The sequence below is a fragment of the Hippoglossus hippoglossus genome, chromosome 17 (genome assembly GCF_009819705.1).
Source record: "Hippoglossus hippoglossus isolate fHipHip1 chromosome 17, fHipHip1.pri, whole genome shotgun sequence".
In the NCBI taxonomy this organism is placed as follows: domain Eukaryota; kingdom Metazoa; phylum Chordata; class Actinopteri; order Pleuronectiformes; family Pleuronectidae; genus Hippoglossus; species Hippoglossus hippoglossus.
The window spans coordinates 5,531,038-5,547,699 of NC_047167.1; the positions used below are offsets into that span (position 1 = coordinate 5,531,038).

The 16,662-nt window shown below is 42.8% G+C and overlaps 1 protein-coding gene across 5 annotated transcripts in view; it reads left to right on the forward strand.

Moving 5' to 3' along the window:
* Positions 1 to 16,662, forward strand: part of rnf220a (ring finger protein 220a) — a 157,611-nt gene that overhangs the window by 122,795 nt on the left and 18,154 nt on the right. For 2 of the 5 annotated variants that reach the window (XM_034613405.1, XM_034613408.1), the window contains exons 5-10: positions 2,306 to 2,348; positions 6,691 to 6,815; positions 8,373 to 8,502; positions 15,274 to 15,466; positions 15,973 to 16,028; positions 16,339 to 16,450. In XM_034613405.1, the coding sequence (XP_034469296.1) occupies positions 2,306 to 2,348; positions 6,691 to 6,815; positions 8,373 to 8,502; positions 15,274 to 15,466; positions 15,973 to 16,028; positions 16,339 to 16,450 (659 nt within the window). Of the gene's footprint in view, positions 1 to 1,863; positions 2,148 to 2,305; positions 2,349 to 6,690; positions 6,816 to 8,372; positions 8,503 to 15,273; positions 15,467 to 15,972; positions 16,029 to 16,338; positions 16,451 to 16,662 lie in introns of those variants that run through there. The other 3 variants (XM_034613406.1, XM_034613409.1, XM_034613410.1) reach the window with 2 other exon arrangements.

Here is a 16,662-nt window from a genome sequence, read left to right on the forward strand (position 1 = left end):
TCCAATCTCCTTAAATCTCAGCCGTCTTTAAATTCCCTCTACGGCTGCTTTTATCTCTTATATTCATCAAAGTTTGTTCGGGTAATTCTTCTGGCCGTGATGTATCTCCGGGTTAAGTGGGTTCCCCCCCGCGCACCATAAAATAAGAACTATTAAGTCCATGCGGACGTTACATCCATACGTTCGGGATGACACAGCTCATAAAGACCTTATAGCTGTAAAGTAGATTTTCTCATTAAGTGAAACTGCTGAAATCACCTTATATTATACAAATGATTAAGTCAATGGTGACTCTTTCTACCACCCTGAAGATGAAGCATAATGGTAGACTCTGCCAGCTCCTCTCTACCTGTCAGCCCGTCTCAGTGGTCCTCACCTCTCCACCTCTTCCCTTTCTCAAAAAACCTGACCTGTCTGCAGCGTTTCAGTGAGTGCATCGTAATGATACGGTAGTTGTGTGCGATGCGCAGCGAGCGAGCCGGTGACTGAAGTGGTAGGTAGGGAAGGTGTGAGGAGATGAATGGAGGGCTGGGGCAGGAGGAGGAGGAGGCCTCGCTGCTTGACGGCTCTGGCTGATGGACGACGGGCCGAGGGTGAGAGGACTGAAGCGCTGCCTACTCACCGCTGCCGTGTCAAAGAGAGGGCATCCATAACCGCGCCTGGAGGATGTTGGAGTCAGCACATACACAGAAGCTAAAGACACACAGGCCTCTGGGTTTGACTCCCTGCCGACCTGAAGCGTACATTCTGCACTTTAGAATAAAACAAAATCTGACCTCAACTCATTTATTTCATAATGCTACATTTAATGGTGCAGCCATTAGTTTTAATGATGCAAGGAATTTACCCCAGGCCTCCTGAACCACCCCGGACCCAAAATGTTACAGTTTCCCTTTCACAATTTATAATTTAACTGTTTGTCACAGATACCACTGGTGGACCCTCTACACTTATTTAACCGCTGTGTTTGATAGCGCCTGTACAGATTTTACATAACACATAAAATCCACCGTTGTAAAATTAGACCTTTAGTTCCAAGTCTTTTTGGCTTATGACCCCTTATAATAAACAGTATGTAGTTGGGGCCTCTCGTCACATTTGAGAGCCAGAAACGTCCCCACAGTCCAGAATATGAAAACACATTTTTGAAGCATAACTTTGCTTCTTTAGTACTTTTTCCTAGATGGGATTTTAATGGAGCATTTTTATATTGTTGTATTAAAATTTAACTACCCTTTTCTGTACTTAAGTAATTGATCAAAATATTTCGTCCACCACTTGCATAATTAAGACACATTGTTTGATGATTAATAAGAGAAAAGTCTAAATATCTCTGTGTCGAAACCACCAAAACATTTCTCTTAAAGAGGAAAAAGTGGAGAAAACAAAGCACTATATTCTCATTATCTTCTTCGTCATCTTTTATTAGTTTGTATGAACAGCAGTATTTAGAGTAGTAGTAGAACAGTTGTGTATAATAGTTGTTTTTAAAACGTTGTTACAGACAGAGATTAGAACAACATCAATACACAAAAGTGAGTTATAGTCTGAAATAGTCTGCGTAAAGTGAATTATTGCTGGAAGTGAATAGTGGCTAATGAAACCTGCTGCCTTCCCCCAGCTTTTTGTTTAAATTCCCCAGTGTATCTGTGTACAAACATTACAGACATGTTGTCAACAAAGAGAATATCGAGCAATGGCATTAAATTAATATTTAGGTAATTAAATATTGATTATAAAAATACATAGATTGCGTCAAAAATACAGATACATGAATAAAAAGGAGGGAGAAGAAAAGAGAAGTGAGGAGACAGTTGCTTCTCCCTCGCTGAAAAGTTCCTGCCTCCCCCCAGCGGCCGACCGCCGAAACAACACGTGGCGTCTCCCCCACTTCCGTCTCCAGCGCGTCACGTGACCATAACAAGCCAACATGGCGCCGGTGGAGAGAAGTTCCTGCCGACACGGGCGCCACTTTCAATCCTTTCCCATCCGCGTGAAATAACAGCCGCGAGGTCGAGTCCGCGGTGATGTTGAGGGTCGCTACAGGCGCGGTGGCGGTTTGCTGCGCCGAGTTGTAGCGGCTGAGGGAGGGAAGCAGCTGTGGCAGGAAGCAGAGTGACATGGAGGAGGTGGAAAACAGCAGACATGTAGGTTCCCAGTCACTCGCGCCCTCAACACAGAGCCGCAGCATCCAAAACAATCCCAGTGTGAACAGTCCTCTTCATCCCCGTTGACGTGCTGTGATGTTTGTTTAGTGTCTAACGGATCTCTCCTCCATCTTTGTTCTCTCCCTCTCTGCTCACAGACGTTTTTACGAGTTCGTGCAAACAGGCAAACCAGATTGAATGGTATGTACACACACACACACAACCCACCTACTGTGTGAAGCTTCATGTGGATTAGTAACTTCATAACTTTGTACGGCTGATTTTTATTTAAGTACATGACATCTGCTGTGAAACAATCTACAAAGTCCCCATTAATATGTTGATAATTATAACTTTATGTATGTAGCACCTTTCACAAGCAGAGTTACAAAGTGCTTTACAGTACATGTATATGATTATAAAACTGCTGCAGTGAATTTGCAGCGGTTTAGATTAAAGCAATAGTTAATGTGAATCATCAGCACCAGCACAAATAACTGGGAGACATAATGATATCACTGGTGTCAAGGCCTAAGAGACACTTCTAACATATGATGGTAGCTTGTTGATCCATCATTCCCCCTCACTGATGATGTGACATGACGACTCCTGTGGTTCCTACCAGGGCAGCACGATATATCAAAAAATCTATCATCATCACGATATCAATGTGAGCGACAGACGAATCACAAAAGACGACAGAAACTGCAATAAATGGTGTTTCATGCGCCGTGCATTTCAATATATCTGGCCAATCAGATGGAGCTCTGCTGCCCTAGATAATAAATCACAGATATTCAGATCACTGACAGGTGTTTCTGTCAGTGAATCATTGTCAGAGAGGATTTGATAATACGGAGCGGCTCCGTCAAATCTCGCTCCGCCTCCTCCGACTAAATTCTACTGTGGAAACTTGGTGATCACGTTTGTCCCAAGTTAAATTCATCACTATCAGCCGTTGATTATATAAATGAATTGCATAGCTTATTTATGATCCCAGAACCTGAGGGGAAAGGAACAAAACATACACAGAGACACACAGACACAGACTGCTCGGTGTGTGTGTGTGTGTGTGTGTCTCTCTCTCTCTCTCTCTCTCTCTCTCTCTGCCGACATCTCTGACTCGCTACAGTTTTAAAAGTTGATTTTTTTCGCCACAATATCAACACTGATCATCACATAATGCTCGATACTTTTATTAATGAGTTAAATCTTTATTCAGAGCAGCGCATTCATCAGCCGCTCGCTCGCTCTTTTCCTCTCTCGCTTACTACTACTTAGTAAATGTATGTACAGCACAGCACGAATGATAGAGACAGGAGAGGAGCAGTATATTACAGACAGAGCCGCTAAAAACTGTTTAAAAGAAAAAAAAAAAAAAAAAAAACTTTTCACGGCCCAAACATGTATGAAAAGACCCCACATTAACACTGTGTGGACATAGTGGAGCTGCGCATGGCTCCCTGGTGTCTGCCCAGTCCTGGTGGCGCTGCGGCCGGGCTGTGCGCCCTCTCCTGGCTGTGGAGCTGTCTGGGATATCGTTGATATTAAACAACGATATCACATGTGTTCCTAATATCGTGCAGCCCTAGTTCCTACATTAGATTTATTTTACGTTCATCAGTCTCAATAAGAGCGATATTACTGACCAGTCCCCCAGATATATTTATGGTTATAACAAGTATTTTACACAAGCTTTCACTGTGTGACCCCATTATTGATTATACCTGATGCAGGATCTGATGAACTTTCTGTCGAGCCTCTTATCCCACCCTCTCCTGTATGACCATTACAATGTAGTTACTTCAATGTTTGAAGTAAATCTCTGATAACCACAGTTTGAGGGTATTTTCAAATTCTGTCATTTATATAATAATCTGTTGTATGACAGAAAAACAAAATGTAAACCTGTTATGAGTCGTAACTAATGAAAATATAACACAATGGAAAGAACTTTGAAAACAGTATACATCAATACAAGTGATGTTATTAACTTTTTAATATTGCCTCACTTTGTATGAAACGGAGCATGGACGTTTGTCATTCCCAGCTGCCATGTTCATTTGGATCAGAAAAAAGAGACACAATATGGGAAAGGGGCTAAAAGACAGAATTTTGTATACATCCTTGCAGTTAAATCACTCTTTGAGCCTCATACGCTAAGAGGGTGTGGTTACATCTAACTGCTGATCTGTGTGTATTGATTTTTTGTAAATAAATATTTCTAGCCCTAAGACTCAAATATAATGTTAACATATGAGAGGCACAAACGTAGCTCTGAGATATCTGTGAGAAAAGTCTAATGGGAGGGACTTTGCGTTTGTAGTGAGCATCGTTAGAGGCTAGAAATGGTGCTGGTGCTATTTTGAGTCCTCAAACACACACACACCAAGCTCCACTGTCCGGGCCAGTGCGCACATCCCAGCCACAGCACCACTAAGCCCAGGGCAGACACCAGGGAGCCATGCACAGCTCCAGTATGTCCGCTTACAGTGTTCATTTGGGTCTTTTCATACATGTTCAGACTGTAAAAAAAGTCATGTATTACAGCTCTTACTGGCTCAGTCAGTAATTTGACTAAGTTTACAAATTCTGTTAGATTAACCCAGTCTGAGTTTACACACGTGTCCGATCACTGTGTGTGTGTGTGTGTGTGTGTGTGTGTGTGTGTGTGTGTGTGTGTGTGTGTGTGTGTGTGTGTGTGTGTGTGTGTGTGTGTGTGTGTGTGTGTGTGTGTGTGTGTGTGTGTGTGTGTGTGTGTGTGTGTGTGCGTTTGTCAGCACGAGAGACGAGCTTTAAAGAAAGACTTGACTGATCTAAGAAAAGTATCTACCATTATGTGGTGATTGATATTGTGGGGGCGGCTGTGGCTCAGGGTCGGGGGTTCGATCCCAGTCTTCCCCATTCCGAATGCCGAAGTGTCCTTGGGCAAGCCAATGAACCCCTTCTCATAGAGGAAAGTGCTGCATACACATGCATGAATGTCTGTGTGGGTGAATGTAAAACTGCAAAGCGCTTTGAGTGGTCAAAAGAATAGAAAAGCTCTATTTAAATACGGACTGTTTTCCATATTGTGGCGACATTTCAAACAAAACGAGGTTTAAACTGTAGAGTGAGAGTGAGTGAGTCAGTGAGTGTGGCGCCGATCCCTGTCCGCCAAGTTCTGGGACTATCATACAGAAGCTACACAATTCAATGAGTTGGGCCCGGAACAAACGTGATCACTATAAGTTGTTTCCACTGACGTAGAATTTTGTCAGGTGGTGGAGGCGGCATGAAATTTGACTAAGGCAGCCGCCTCGCAATTCTCTATGCAGGAAAAACCCTGCAATACTATGTAAAGTTTCTCCCAGTCATATTGGGTCATTTCACTTCCCCAGAGCCTTAACAGTCAGTCAACATTGTAGGCTTCAAAGATGGTGTTTCACACGTGATAATGTGGCCAATCGGCTGCTGTTGTCTCTCTGTCATTTCTTACTGCGACACTTGAATAGAACAGTCATCCATAAAATCGGGACTTTCCCTACTGTGACAAGTCAAAATGTCTCCTGTTCAAAAACACCATATCATGCAAATTCAGAACTGCCTACATCAGAGTATCTATCCCAATAAGCAGTTTTAGCTAGAGGTGCCCCCCCTTGATGACTGTAAATCATCTCACGTTTCAGTATTTTTGTTTTGGAAGCTGACAATTGTTAGTGATCATTATCTTCTACAGTTTAACACAAATATTAGCTCATTGTGTTGTTTCAGTTTTGATGCGACACACACGCAACTTGCTTTTAGTCCGAGCCCATGACGAGAGCTGAAGAAGTCTTTAAACCTCGCCCTCCATTACCTTCCCTCTCCCCTCATGTGGAACCAGGAATCATTCTCATGTGGGGTATAGCAGCTGAGGGGGGCAGAGATCTCTGCCGGACCTAATTAGCAGCCCTCTCCCTCCTGTATTTAACAATGCTCCCCTCGATTAGCGTCAGGGGAGAGCATCGGCCTCACTCCCTCCATCTTCTTTGCCTGCAGTAATCCTCCTCCTCCTCGTCTCCCTCCATCCCTCCGCCACAGTCCCTCTTGGCCTCTTCTGCTTTCCCAGCCAGCTAAAAATTAATGTCCCCTCGCACCATTTGCAGTTAAGAAAAAACGACAGAGACTTGGGGCGCAATGACGGCTGTTCTGCTCTGTTAAATTTCTAATTAAATGTGTGGGTATGTGTATGGGTGGGTGGGAGCTGTGACAGGACAGAGGGAGGGGGAAAGATGAACAATCTGTGTCAGAGTGTGAGAAGAGGAGTGAGATTGTCATTTCTTTCTTGAGTCAGCGCTCATATGCTTGTAGGCTTGTTTAGGATTAAGAGTAGAGGGCAGGCCCATTTAACAATTACATTATATTCAATCAATGAACACTTTAATCTGACATGAATATCCCTCCAGCCTTTTTCAGATTCTCTCCTGTGCCTTGTAACCAATATTTTTATCATGTGAGGAAAATTTGAGTTATTCTAAACATTTAAAACTGACTCATCTCTCTTGTCTCTTCTCATTTCCAGCTCGTATAGGCAAGATGAAGAGGAGGAAGCCTGAGGAGGGGGGCCAGGTATGTCCGCTGTGCAGCGCCCCGTTGGCTGGGAGTGAGGAGGAGATGAGTAGACATGTGGAACAATGCCTGATCCAGGTAGTGAAATCCGGGCCTTTGAACCCCCGCCTACCGACAGTCGGACAACCCTTCTTTTCCTGTAGATCCTGACCAGTCACCTCTTTACTTCCTGTAGACGATCAACTCTCTACCGTTGTGGAGATGCCAACCAATAGCGACAGTAGTTCATCTAGATACTGACCACCTCTGAGCTCTCTCTAAGCAGCAGTACTGCACTCACATCATATGGGAATAACTGTCTGAAAGACTGAAACATGCAACTGACATAAACGTTTGAATCAGTCCATTGTGGCGGACCTTTGTTCCACTTCAAAATTCAGATGGCACATTTTAGATTTAGCTTTTTTTACTGATCACATATTAAATAAGTGATTAGTTGAATTCAAATTGGGAACAAACTAAATATTCTAGTTCCCTACATGAAATTGAGTCCCAGGCTCAATAAGAGAAAGGATCAATCAGTGACGGAAATGTTACGTCATTTATAAATGTCATTTTTTAAACCTCTCTTTTGTCTTCTTTACTTTCACATTGTTTGCCTTTACTGCAGTTGCATTCACTAAATTTGTCTAGCTTCAAGTTGGCATTAACAGTTATGTCAAGTAAGAAGCTTGTACCTGCTGTTTATCCCATATGACATGGCTGCATCATATTCATCGGCATGTTGCTCCTGTGTGAGCATAACAATCACCTCTCTATTGTCTGTAGTGTACGACGAGTCAGACTCTGCTTGCAGTAGATGTAGACCAAACAAACAAAAACTATTTCTGATCACTAGCTGTAGAGGCTGAGAAGAGTCTTTGTTCAGTGTTTCTCTGGGTCAGACAATTCACTCTGCTCCACCTGTATCACCTGTGCCTCACCGACTGCTGTCCATTACTCCAGCTGTAGAGACTTTCCTATCTCTTTCAATAGCACAATAATGTTGTTGCTGTATTGTACCCTGCCCAGGAGCTGTGTTCAATTCCCACACTGATCAGTACTATGCCACACTGCCAGGCCTGAAATGTATCTTCTAACTGACTGGCTGAAGTTATTTGTAAGGGTTACTGTCATTTCATATAATTTCTTCTTCTCTCCTGTCTTCCTTGACAGCTGCAGTGTCTTTAGAAAACGATGACAAAGTGCTACAAGCAACACGATTAAGGACTGAATTTATAAAACAATTAATCTTTCTGAAAGAGTATTTTGCTAAATATTTCGATCCTCCATAAACTTGTTGAAGTGCTTTATTCTAAGGAAGTTGCAGAATGGATCACATTATTCACAGTGGGGGGGACTCTTGGCTCATTTAAAGTCATTAACATTGGATATTTTCAGTATGTTATGAGCAGAGCAGTTTCAGATAGTTCCAGAAGAAATGCATTTTATTATTACTATTTTTATTTTATTTTGCCCTTCAGTTTTTGAGTAAAAGGAATTTTTACAATTCTTGTACTTTATCATCAACATGCCAACAGTGGATCCTGATCGCAGCTCCACGTGGTTTGGTACAATACAGATAGTGTAACAAGCAGTGCCTTTTTCTTCTTGTTTGCTGTAATTAATGTGTCCTTGTGTGTGTTTGTTTGTCAGCGTGAGGGTGCGTTGTGCGACGATGACTCTGCAGACATGGATGGAGAGAATGGGCGGGGCTTTGAGGAGTATGAGTGGGCGGGGCAGAAGAGGATCAGAGCTACGGCTTTGCTGGAAGGAGGCTTCAGAGGTACGTACACACACAAACACACACTATACTGGTTGTATATCAGAGGTAGGATGTCTTAGTTTTTCCCATTTCTTCGGAAGCAGCAGTGTTGTCAGTGCTGGTGCTGTGTGATGGTGCAGGTGTCCAGTCGTCTGCTTGTTAGATACCTGATTGACGTGTCACAGCCCAGTGGTCGAGTCCAGTCGCAGTAGTGTGTAGACAGAGTCGGCCCACTTCCCTGTTTGTTCCCTCCTTCCTTTTCCTCTGCCTGTCTCTGTTTTAGTTTCTTTGCTCATCTATCATTCTCTCTGTTCCTGTCCAGTGCGAGCAGTGTTAGTTCTGTGAGACCAGTGTTGACCAGGGAGCCGTAATGGTGCCTGCGGTCTGGTGGCAGTGTGGGTTGGCCCGGGGTCAGCCCAGCTCAGCTTGGCTCGGCCCATGCAACCCTCTTAGCAAGGAGAAGGAAAACACATTTAGCTGGGCAATTGACCCACTGTGTGTGTGCGTGCGTGTGCGTGTGTGCTTGCGTATGAGTGCTTGTGTGCGACTCTGAGTCCAGGAATGCAATTATAGAAGTGGATGGGAGAGCTGGTCACTGGGGAGAACAGTGGTTGCTCTGTGACACCACACCCCCACGGTGCTTCCCTCTTGCCTCCATGTCTCACTGCCTTTTATTGGCGTCTCCTCTCAAACTTGCAATTTCAGTATGTGAGACTAATATCGGTCTCAAATTCTTTTCACGAAAAGAACTGATATTCCTGCTGCTGTTTCTAGAAATTTATTTCTAAATGAATGTTACAACCATTGAATATACTATTTTAGTTCTGGGTCTAAATATCAAATTGTGTCTTAAATCATTCAAATTTGTTTACATTCGAAGCTAAAACATAAACTAGACATTAGAGCTGCAACAATTAGTCAATTGGTTGCAACTTCTTTAATATGAAGATCTGCTGTTTTTCTGGTTCTATAGAATAATAATCTGAGTATATTTACATTTTGCAGCTTGTCACTTTAAGCTCTGGGAAACTGAGCCCTTACAAAACGCAGTTTGCAACACTGAATATTGTACTTGAACACATCCTGCATAGACACCGATGGAGCACTGATGCTGCTAATGTGCTGCTCACGCTGCGTCTCATGTGTAGACCGGGTGTTAGAAGATTAACTGCTGTCAAACTTGTAGATTAATTTTTAATAGACTCTCAAATTGCTTAATTGATCATTACTTAATTAGTTCAGTAACATATGCAAGGATGCGTTTGGATTTTAATCCATAACTGTCATTTGAAAAGAATAAAAGAAGAGTATGAATCTGAGCTTTTAGTATTTCAATATTTCCAACAGTCACATTTTGGCCCATACCATCGGGAATCCCTCGGTTACGGACAAAAATGCCGGGTTGGGCATCTGCCAATTTATGCACCGATCCCATACCATGTCTTGAAAGTATATTCGTTTCATGCAGATGCAATTTTCTCTTCCTGAAAATCACTTTTTTACCAGAAAATACCCGGAAAATGGCATCAAAACATCTCTACTACACAGTTATGCAGTATAATAGTAAAGTAATGCAATGACTTCAAGCTGCTCTAATAGCTTTACTTACCATCTTTCTTGTGTAAAACTTCAACATCTCCAGCGTCTTGTTAGAAGAACCATTTAATTTCCTCAAAACTAAGCAGGAAATTTATTTTCTAGCGTTTCTAATTGTTGGAATACACAGTGTCATAAATGTTTAACTGCGGTGTGTTTGCACAATGGTGTCCCACTGCAGCCACAATTGTGTCTGTGTGTAAACTGGAGGGAAAACAAGATAGAAGAAAGTCATCAAGCAGTGCACAGATGGAGGTAAAGAGTTGTTGTCATCTCTAAGAGGATCTTTCACACTCTTTTTGCTGTGCCTTGGCTTTCATCTGTCCTTCTTCCCTGGGCACCTCCTCCTCTCCCATGTTCGATCCGTTGTTAAACACACATGCTGAGCCTCACCTGCCTGCCTCTCTCCCCCTCTTTGCAAGCCAGAGAGAGAGGAGACAAGACAGATCAATGTTGAAATCTCAACTAAACCGCTCCAAAGAGGAGCTCGTGGGGCGGGAGGCGGCCTCTCCACCCGTCCATCCATCTCCCCGACGCTCCTTCCATCCGTCCATCTCGTTCACGTCGTTAAACGAGCAGACACAGGACCCTTCTGCCGTGCTCTAATAGGGCACCTTGTGATGTGACACAGATAACTGAGGAGGCCTGGGGAGGGTGACTTGAAACGCACACTTACACACACACACACACTCGGCTCAGAAGGTGGATTTTGTCTTGAAAGCTCCTCAATGGTTCTAACACACGTCGCTGAATCCTGCAGGCTCTCGGCAGGCTAGACGGATATAGAGATGTTGCAGGGGGGGGGTCTCCTCAGCTGGCGATGAAGAGAGGGCCTCTCCCTCTGTGAAGTGCCACCATCCTTCCCTCTCTTTGAGACCGCGAGGAAGAAAGGCAGAGGGAAGGAGGCCCTTTAGAGGAAGAGGGGGAGGGTGGGAGGAAGGGGAAAAATCGAACAAGATCAGTTTTATGATTCAACTCTGTGTGAGGGAAGACTTCTGTGTCTCGCACCAGCTTAGCCAGGTTGAAAGGAGCCACATAGCACAGACAGAGCTGTCTTCATCTGTCCAGTGGACTGTCTGGGTCTCTGATGAGTGGGAAAGTAACTAGATTTTACTTTGTAACTTTGCAAGACACATTCAAAATGATTTAACACAAAAGACAAATGTGGTTTATTATGCCAAGTTTTTTGTTTCATGTGTTATGTGCTGTTTCGCACATTTCTGAAGCTAGTGACAGGGGCCTGAAGTTTGTCACTGATGCAAAACAACACTTACATAAACTTAACAGAAGTAGTCTTATTACTCAAAAGCTAAATGTTGGCTTATTATCAAGCAGTGACACAAAAACTGTGCCTTCACAAAACAGTCTAAAATGGGCTTAACCCTAAGAGAGAGAATGGTGCCTCTTTCATTCCCACTCTGCGCCCTGATCATCTGTTGTTTCATCCTGTAACCTGGGTTGTTCAGGTATGATCTCCCACGCATGAGTTTATATTGCTTTACAGAGCGACACTAACCCTGGATCTTTAGCCAGCGATAAGAAGTAGTATTAATTATTCTTAAGGTTTTCATGGCAGAGTTGTAGAGACAATATATTACATTATTTTGACCGTGTATTTTAGTTTTCTGTAATATTTCCTGTTCCTTTGTGTTTATTACATTTTGCTTGAGCAAATTTTTCAGTGCCATCATCACCAAGCTTGAAAACACAAACTGTAATTGTAGTTTGGAACAGAACAGTTTATCTGTTAGTGTAGCCCCAGAGAGACAGATGGAAAGGCAGCCAAACAGATCCTGAGGTTTGATATAAGGCCGTCCTGAGAGACGGAAGAGAAGAAGAAGGAGAGGGGGATTACTGCAAGTTCAGATGGCCCAGAGGGAATGAAAAAGAGGAGAAATCTCTTCTTTGTAAATGGACTTCAAAGATGGCGGTCTCATCTCTTTGTGTCTGTGTCCCTTTCCCCATCTGCCTCTGACCTGTAAATGGCAGAAAGATAGTGCGATGACCTTTGACACCCCTCCTCTCTGCTTCTTAGGGGGTCCTGATAATTGCTATGGTAACAGTACGTTGCCGAGGTCGGTCGATGGACTGATCTGAGCTCAGTCAGCCAGATGAGTCTTCTGATCGCGCCTGTCTCTTTGCATCTGTACTTGTAGTGTTGTTGTGGTGACACGTATGTAAATGTGTGGCTGCCATGGAGAAAGACAATAAAATGTGTAGTTAGAGTGTTGAGAGTTAGCAATTTGGAGGACCTGGTTATGATAATGACAGACAGACTGAGGTGTGTGTGTGTGTGTGTGTGTCGATCCTGTCCTATCTAGCAGAAAAGAGGGGAAACAGTTCATCGAGCAGGAAAGGGAAAATAGAGAGAAAAATGGTGTGATAAAGGCTGGTGTAAAATAAGTAAAGAAGGAAACTGTTTCAAGCAAGAGATGTGCCGAAAAGAGGGGAGACAATAAATGGAGGAAATGTGAAGGTATAAAGGGAATGATACAAAACAGGAGGGAGAGGGAGGTGAGGAAAGGAGGAAGAGAGGTGAAGAAAAAATGGAAGGGGGGGTTGTTGGTGCATAATGTGAGTGAAAGGCAGTTAGAGTGGGGCTGACCTTCCCCTAGCCAGATTAGATTGGCCTGCCAAGACTGCTTAGAGGGACAGGTAAAAGCACTGAGAACACACACACAGAGCAAACAGGCCATGCACATGTATAATCACAGTGAGCACTCTACAGATATATATACAGACATCAGGACATATGAAATCCATTTTTGAAGTATTAACTGTTTGCTATGTTCACAGAGGTCCAGGGCTGTAACTAAGTTTATTATTAATTACTCCACTAATTATATATTTTTTTTACTTATTGATATTTTTAAACAGTGTTTCCTCTAGGATTTATCTAAACAGCAGTGTTGATGTCCTCTTATATAATAATCCATGTTGGTGGAGGAAGAGCAATCCACCAACATGCAAGCTCACGTGGCTTTTAATGGGAATGGGAGATGATGTTTCATCACATGTTAGACCCCAAACCAAAGCTTGTGTTTGTTTGGGGGTGTAGACTCCCCATTGTATCAAACCAGTGCCAGCCTGCTGCATGCAGTGTAGAAAACACAAGTTGTGGTGGTTACGTTTCATTGAGAGTATTTGGAGCTGATTGGCTGTTGAAGAAAACTGATAAAAGATGAAAGAAATTGGGGAAAAATTGCACTTTGTACTTTTCCACAGCTCAAGGAGATTTTATTTTGATTGGTTTTTATTTGACCAAAAGCCAAAGACAGTCTGTTTTCAGTCAAATCTGAGTAATCACAGCATAACACATTTGGGATATTAGGAACGGATAGGTTTCTCTCAAAAAAGCCGTAGCTTAATCGATTTATTACTGAGGTCTAATGTAGGTGCATTCATATAATTAGTAACCAATACAAGAACTAAAAGTGGTTGAGGAAATTCTTAAAATTAGCATCAAAATATTGTTTAAACGTTCCAAATAGGAAAGTGAACATGGTCTTTGCTGGTAAACAGGTGGGGAAAAACACCTCCACAAGTCCAGATGTTTCACCGTGTCAGCACTTTACTTGCATAATGTAACATATGCCGTCTGCCAATCTCTGAAAACCTACAGCTTCAGTAGCTGAACAGAGTCGGCAGGCAGCTAGATTTACACTGTGCGGCCATTGTTCCCATATGTTCCCCGCTGCCACCGAGACCAAATAAAAGTTAAAAGGTCCTTTTTATTTGATCACTAAAAACCATGGGCTTGTCGTAAAATGTCTCAGCATTGGTGGCGCGTTTTATCACAGCAGCTTTCAGTCGTTCCGTGCTCCCATTCCTTCTTCTCCCTGCTCATGTTTTATTCTTTCCCAGAGTTACACTGGAATGATTAACAGAGTAAGGTAGGACGAGAAGCCGCAGAAGATGTTTAAATCCCAGAAGAGACAAGTTCTAGCAGCTGATTTGCACTTTGACTAAGACACTACAGAGACACAGCAGTGCACCGAGACCAACTGTTACAGGAAGTATCAGGACGCGCACACACTGGGACGGAGGGTTAAATAAGATGGCTGTCAACTCTGTCGAGCTTGTATCTGGACGCGCGCACACACACACACATATCACAGTCGTCCAGCTGAAAGCCTGTAGAAATTGGGATAGGTGTAAATAAGATGGCTGTCAGGCCTGTCAGTCGCAGACACACTCAGACACCTTCACTGTCACATCTTAAGTAACACACACACACACACTACCAAGTGCTTTAACCATCAGGGTGTAAGTGACACACACCTACACACCTACCTTTGCCTGGTAGACAGACATGGTGTAAGTGACAGGTAGACAGACTCTCACACTCAAGCTCACACACACACCTTCAATGGTTTGGTGAGACAGGGCCTAAGTGACAGAGGGACAGACAGTCTCAAACAAACACTGAGGAGATGCCTCTAAGTGACGGACACACACACACACACACACACACACACACACACACACACACACACACACACACACACACACACACACACACACACACAGAGTCGGCTCTGTGGCTAAATGGAGCTGAACTCAGTGGTCAGGCAGCGGTGAGGGTTTGTCTGAGCGTTCATCGCTAGATTTATCTCTTTTCCTCTCTCTCTCTCTCTCCCCTGTCTGTCTGTCTCTCTGTCTCTCTCTCCCTCTCTCCCCCGTTCTGTCTGTCAGTCTCTCTCTGTTTCTCCCTCACCCCTCTCTCATAGATTGATGGGTGCGGTGTCAGTCTTCATCACTTCTCCCCATGTCTGAAAGTTGTCTCTTTCTCTCACCAAATTTTCCTCTGTTTCAAATCTTTATTGTCCTAAAGAGATATATTGTGTTTGGGCTTTTTAATTTGTTGTATTGAATTACATTTCCACCAAAAGCTTCCGACTATGAATATACCTAAGTTGCAGTCGAGTTGTATTAGATCATGTGTATTGTCATTTTTTGCACCGGTTGAGCAAAATCTTACTCGATTGGTTTTGAAAAACAAAGTATGTGAAAACTTTAAATGTGTGTCTATATTAAGGCCTTGGTCAGAGGCCAAGCTGCTGTTCAGTGTATATCGGACTGTGGCTGGTGTACACCCATAGTCTGGTTTTACCTAATTTACTGAATCCTAGTCTTACTTTGTACTTTTTAAATGAACGCAATGCTGAAAATAGTTTTTTTTAATCTTTTCCGCAGCAACAGGCTTCGCCACGTGTAACATAAAGGAAAGCACGGCGGACAGTGACGCCGACCTGGACGTGGACGGAGACGACACCTTGGAGTACGGCAAAGCTCAGTACACCGAGGCCGATATTATCCCCTGCTCTGGAGCCGGAGAGGACCAAGGAGAGGCCAGAGAGAGGGAGGCGCTACGGGGAGCTGTGCTCAAGTATGAAGGCCGAACTACAATTAAACAAGCATAATACTTCACCAAAGCTCCGTTAATTGAAAAGCTGCAACTAAATCGATATTGATAAGTCTGACAAGTATTTATTATTATTATTAGTATAATTATTATTGTTGTTTAGGTAATTCATCTTTCAGTGTATAAAATGTGGAAAAAAGAAATTCCATTTTATTCTCTGGGTCTAAAGTGACGTCTTCACATGTCCTCTGTCGAGCCAACAGGCCAAAACCATAAAAACCAAAAATCAAGAGTACAACAATGGAAAAAGGTTAAATATTCATACCTGAGAGTACAGTAAATTTAGTATGTTATAGCACCTCAGCATAGTCACAAAGTGGTTCAAAAAAGTACAATTGTTAAAATATGGCAATAAACAGTGAATGAAAACATTTGTAGTTTCTCTGTCCATCAGTTTACTGACTAAGCATTCCAGTTGTGTTTTGATGTATTTGTATGGTCTTGCTCTTACCAACGTGTCTCTGTTGCAGTGGTGGGATGCCTTCTAATAGAATAACGCCTGAGTTCTCCAAATGGGCCAGTGATGGTAAGTTTAGTCAAGAGATCATTTAATCTAACCAACACTTAATATGATAAATCAAATGCATTGCTTTGACATTATTCTTTTCTAAACCTTTTTCAAAACCGGTAAGATTTGCTCACTTTGTTTTGTGTTTAAAATCCATGGTCCCATTGTTGTTGTTTTTTTCTGTTCAGTTTATTTTTAACCCTCTCCTCTCTTTAAAAATAATAATGTATATGAGTTTTAATATCAGAAGCCTTTATTAAAGGTCTTATTTAGAATATCATAGTGTGCAGGTATTTGCTAATCACGTTGCCTCTGTGTATTTCTATAGAGATGCCTTCAACAAGCAATGGAGAGAGCAGCAAGACAGACCCCAGCACTCCTTCATCCTCCTCCTCTTCCTCCTGTGCCCCACGCACCTGTAAAAACAGTGAGATTGAAAAGTAGGTTCCCAAAAAACACACACACACACACACGGTCATTGTTCGACTCCCTAATGAGTTTTCTTACTTGTGGGAGAGTTGACTTGTAGACAGTCATAAATGAAACATTTTGTGTGGATACTGTGTGTGGGGGGGGTCTCTCCAAGTATTAATTCTCTGCGGTCGTGTTCTCTTAGAGCACAGAACTGTCTCAGAATCATTAATGCAGACAC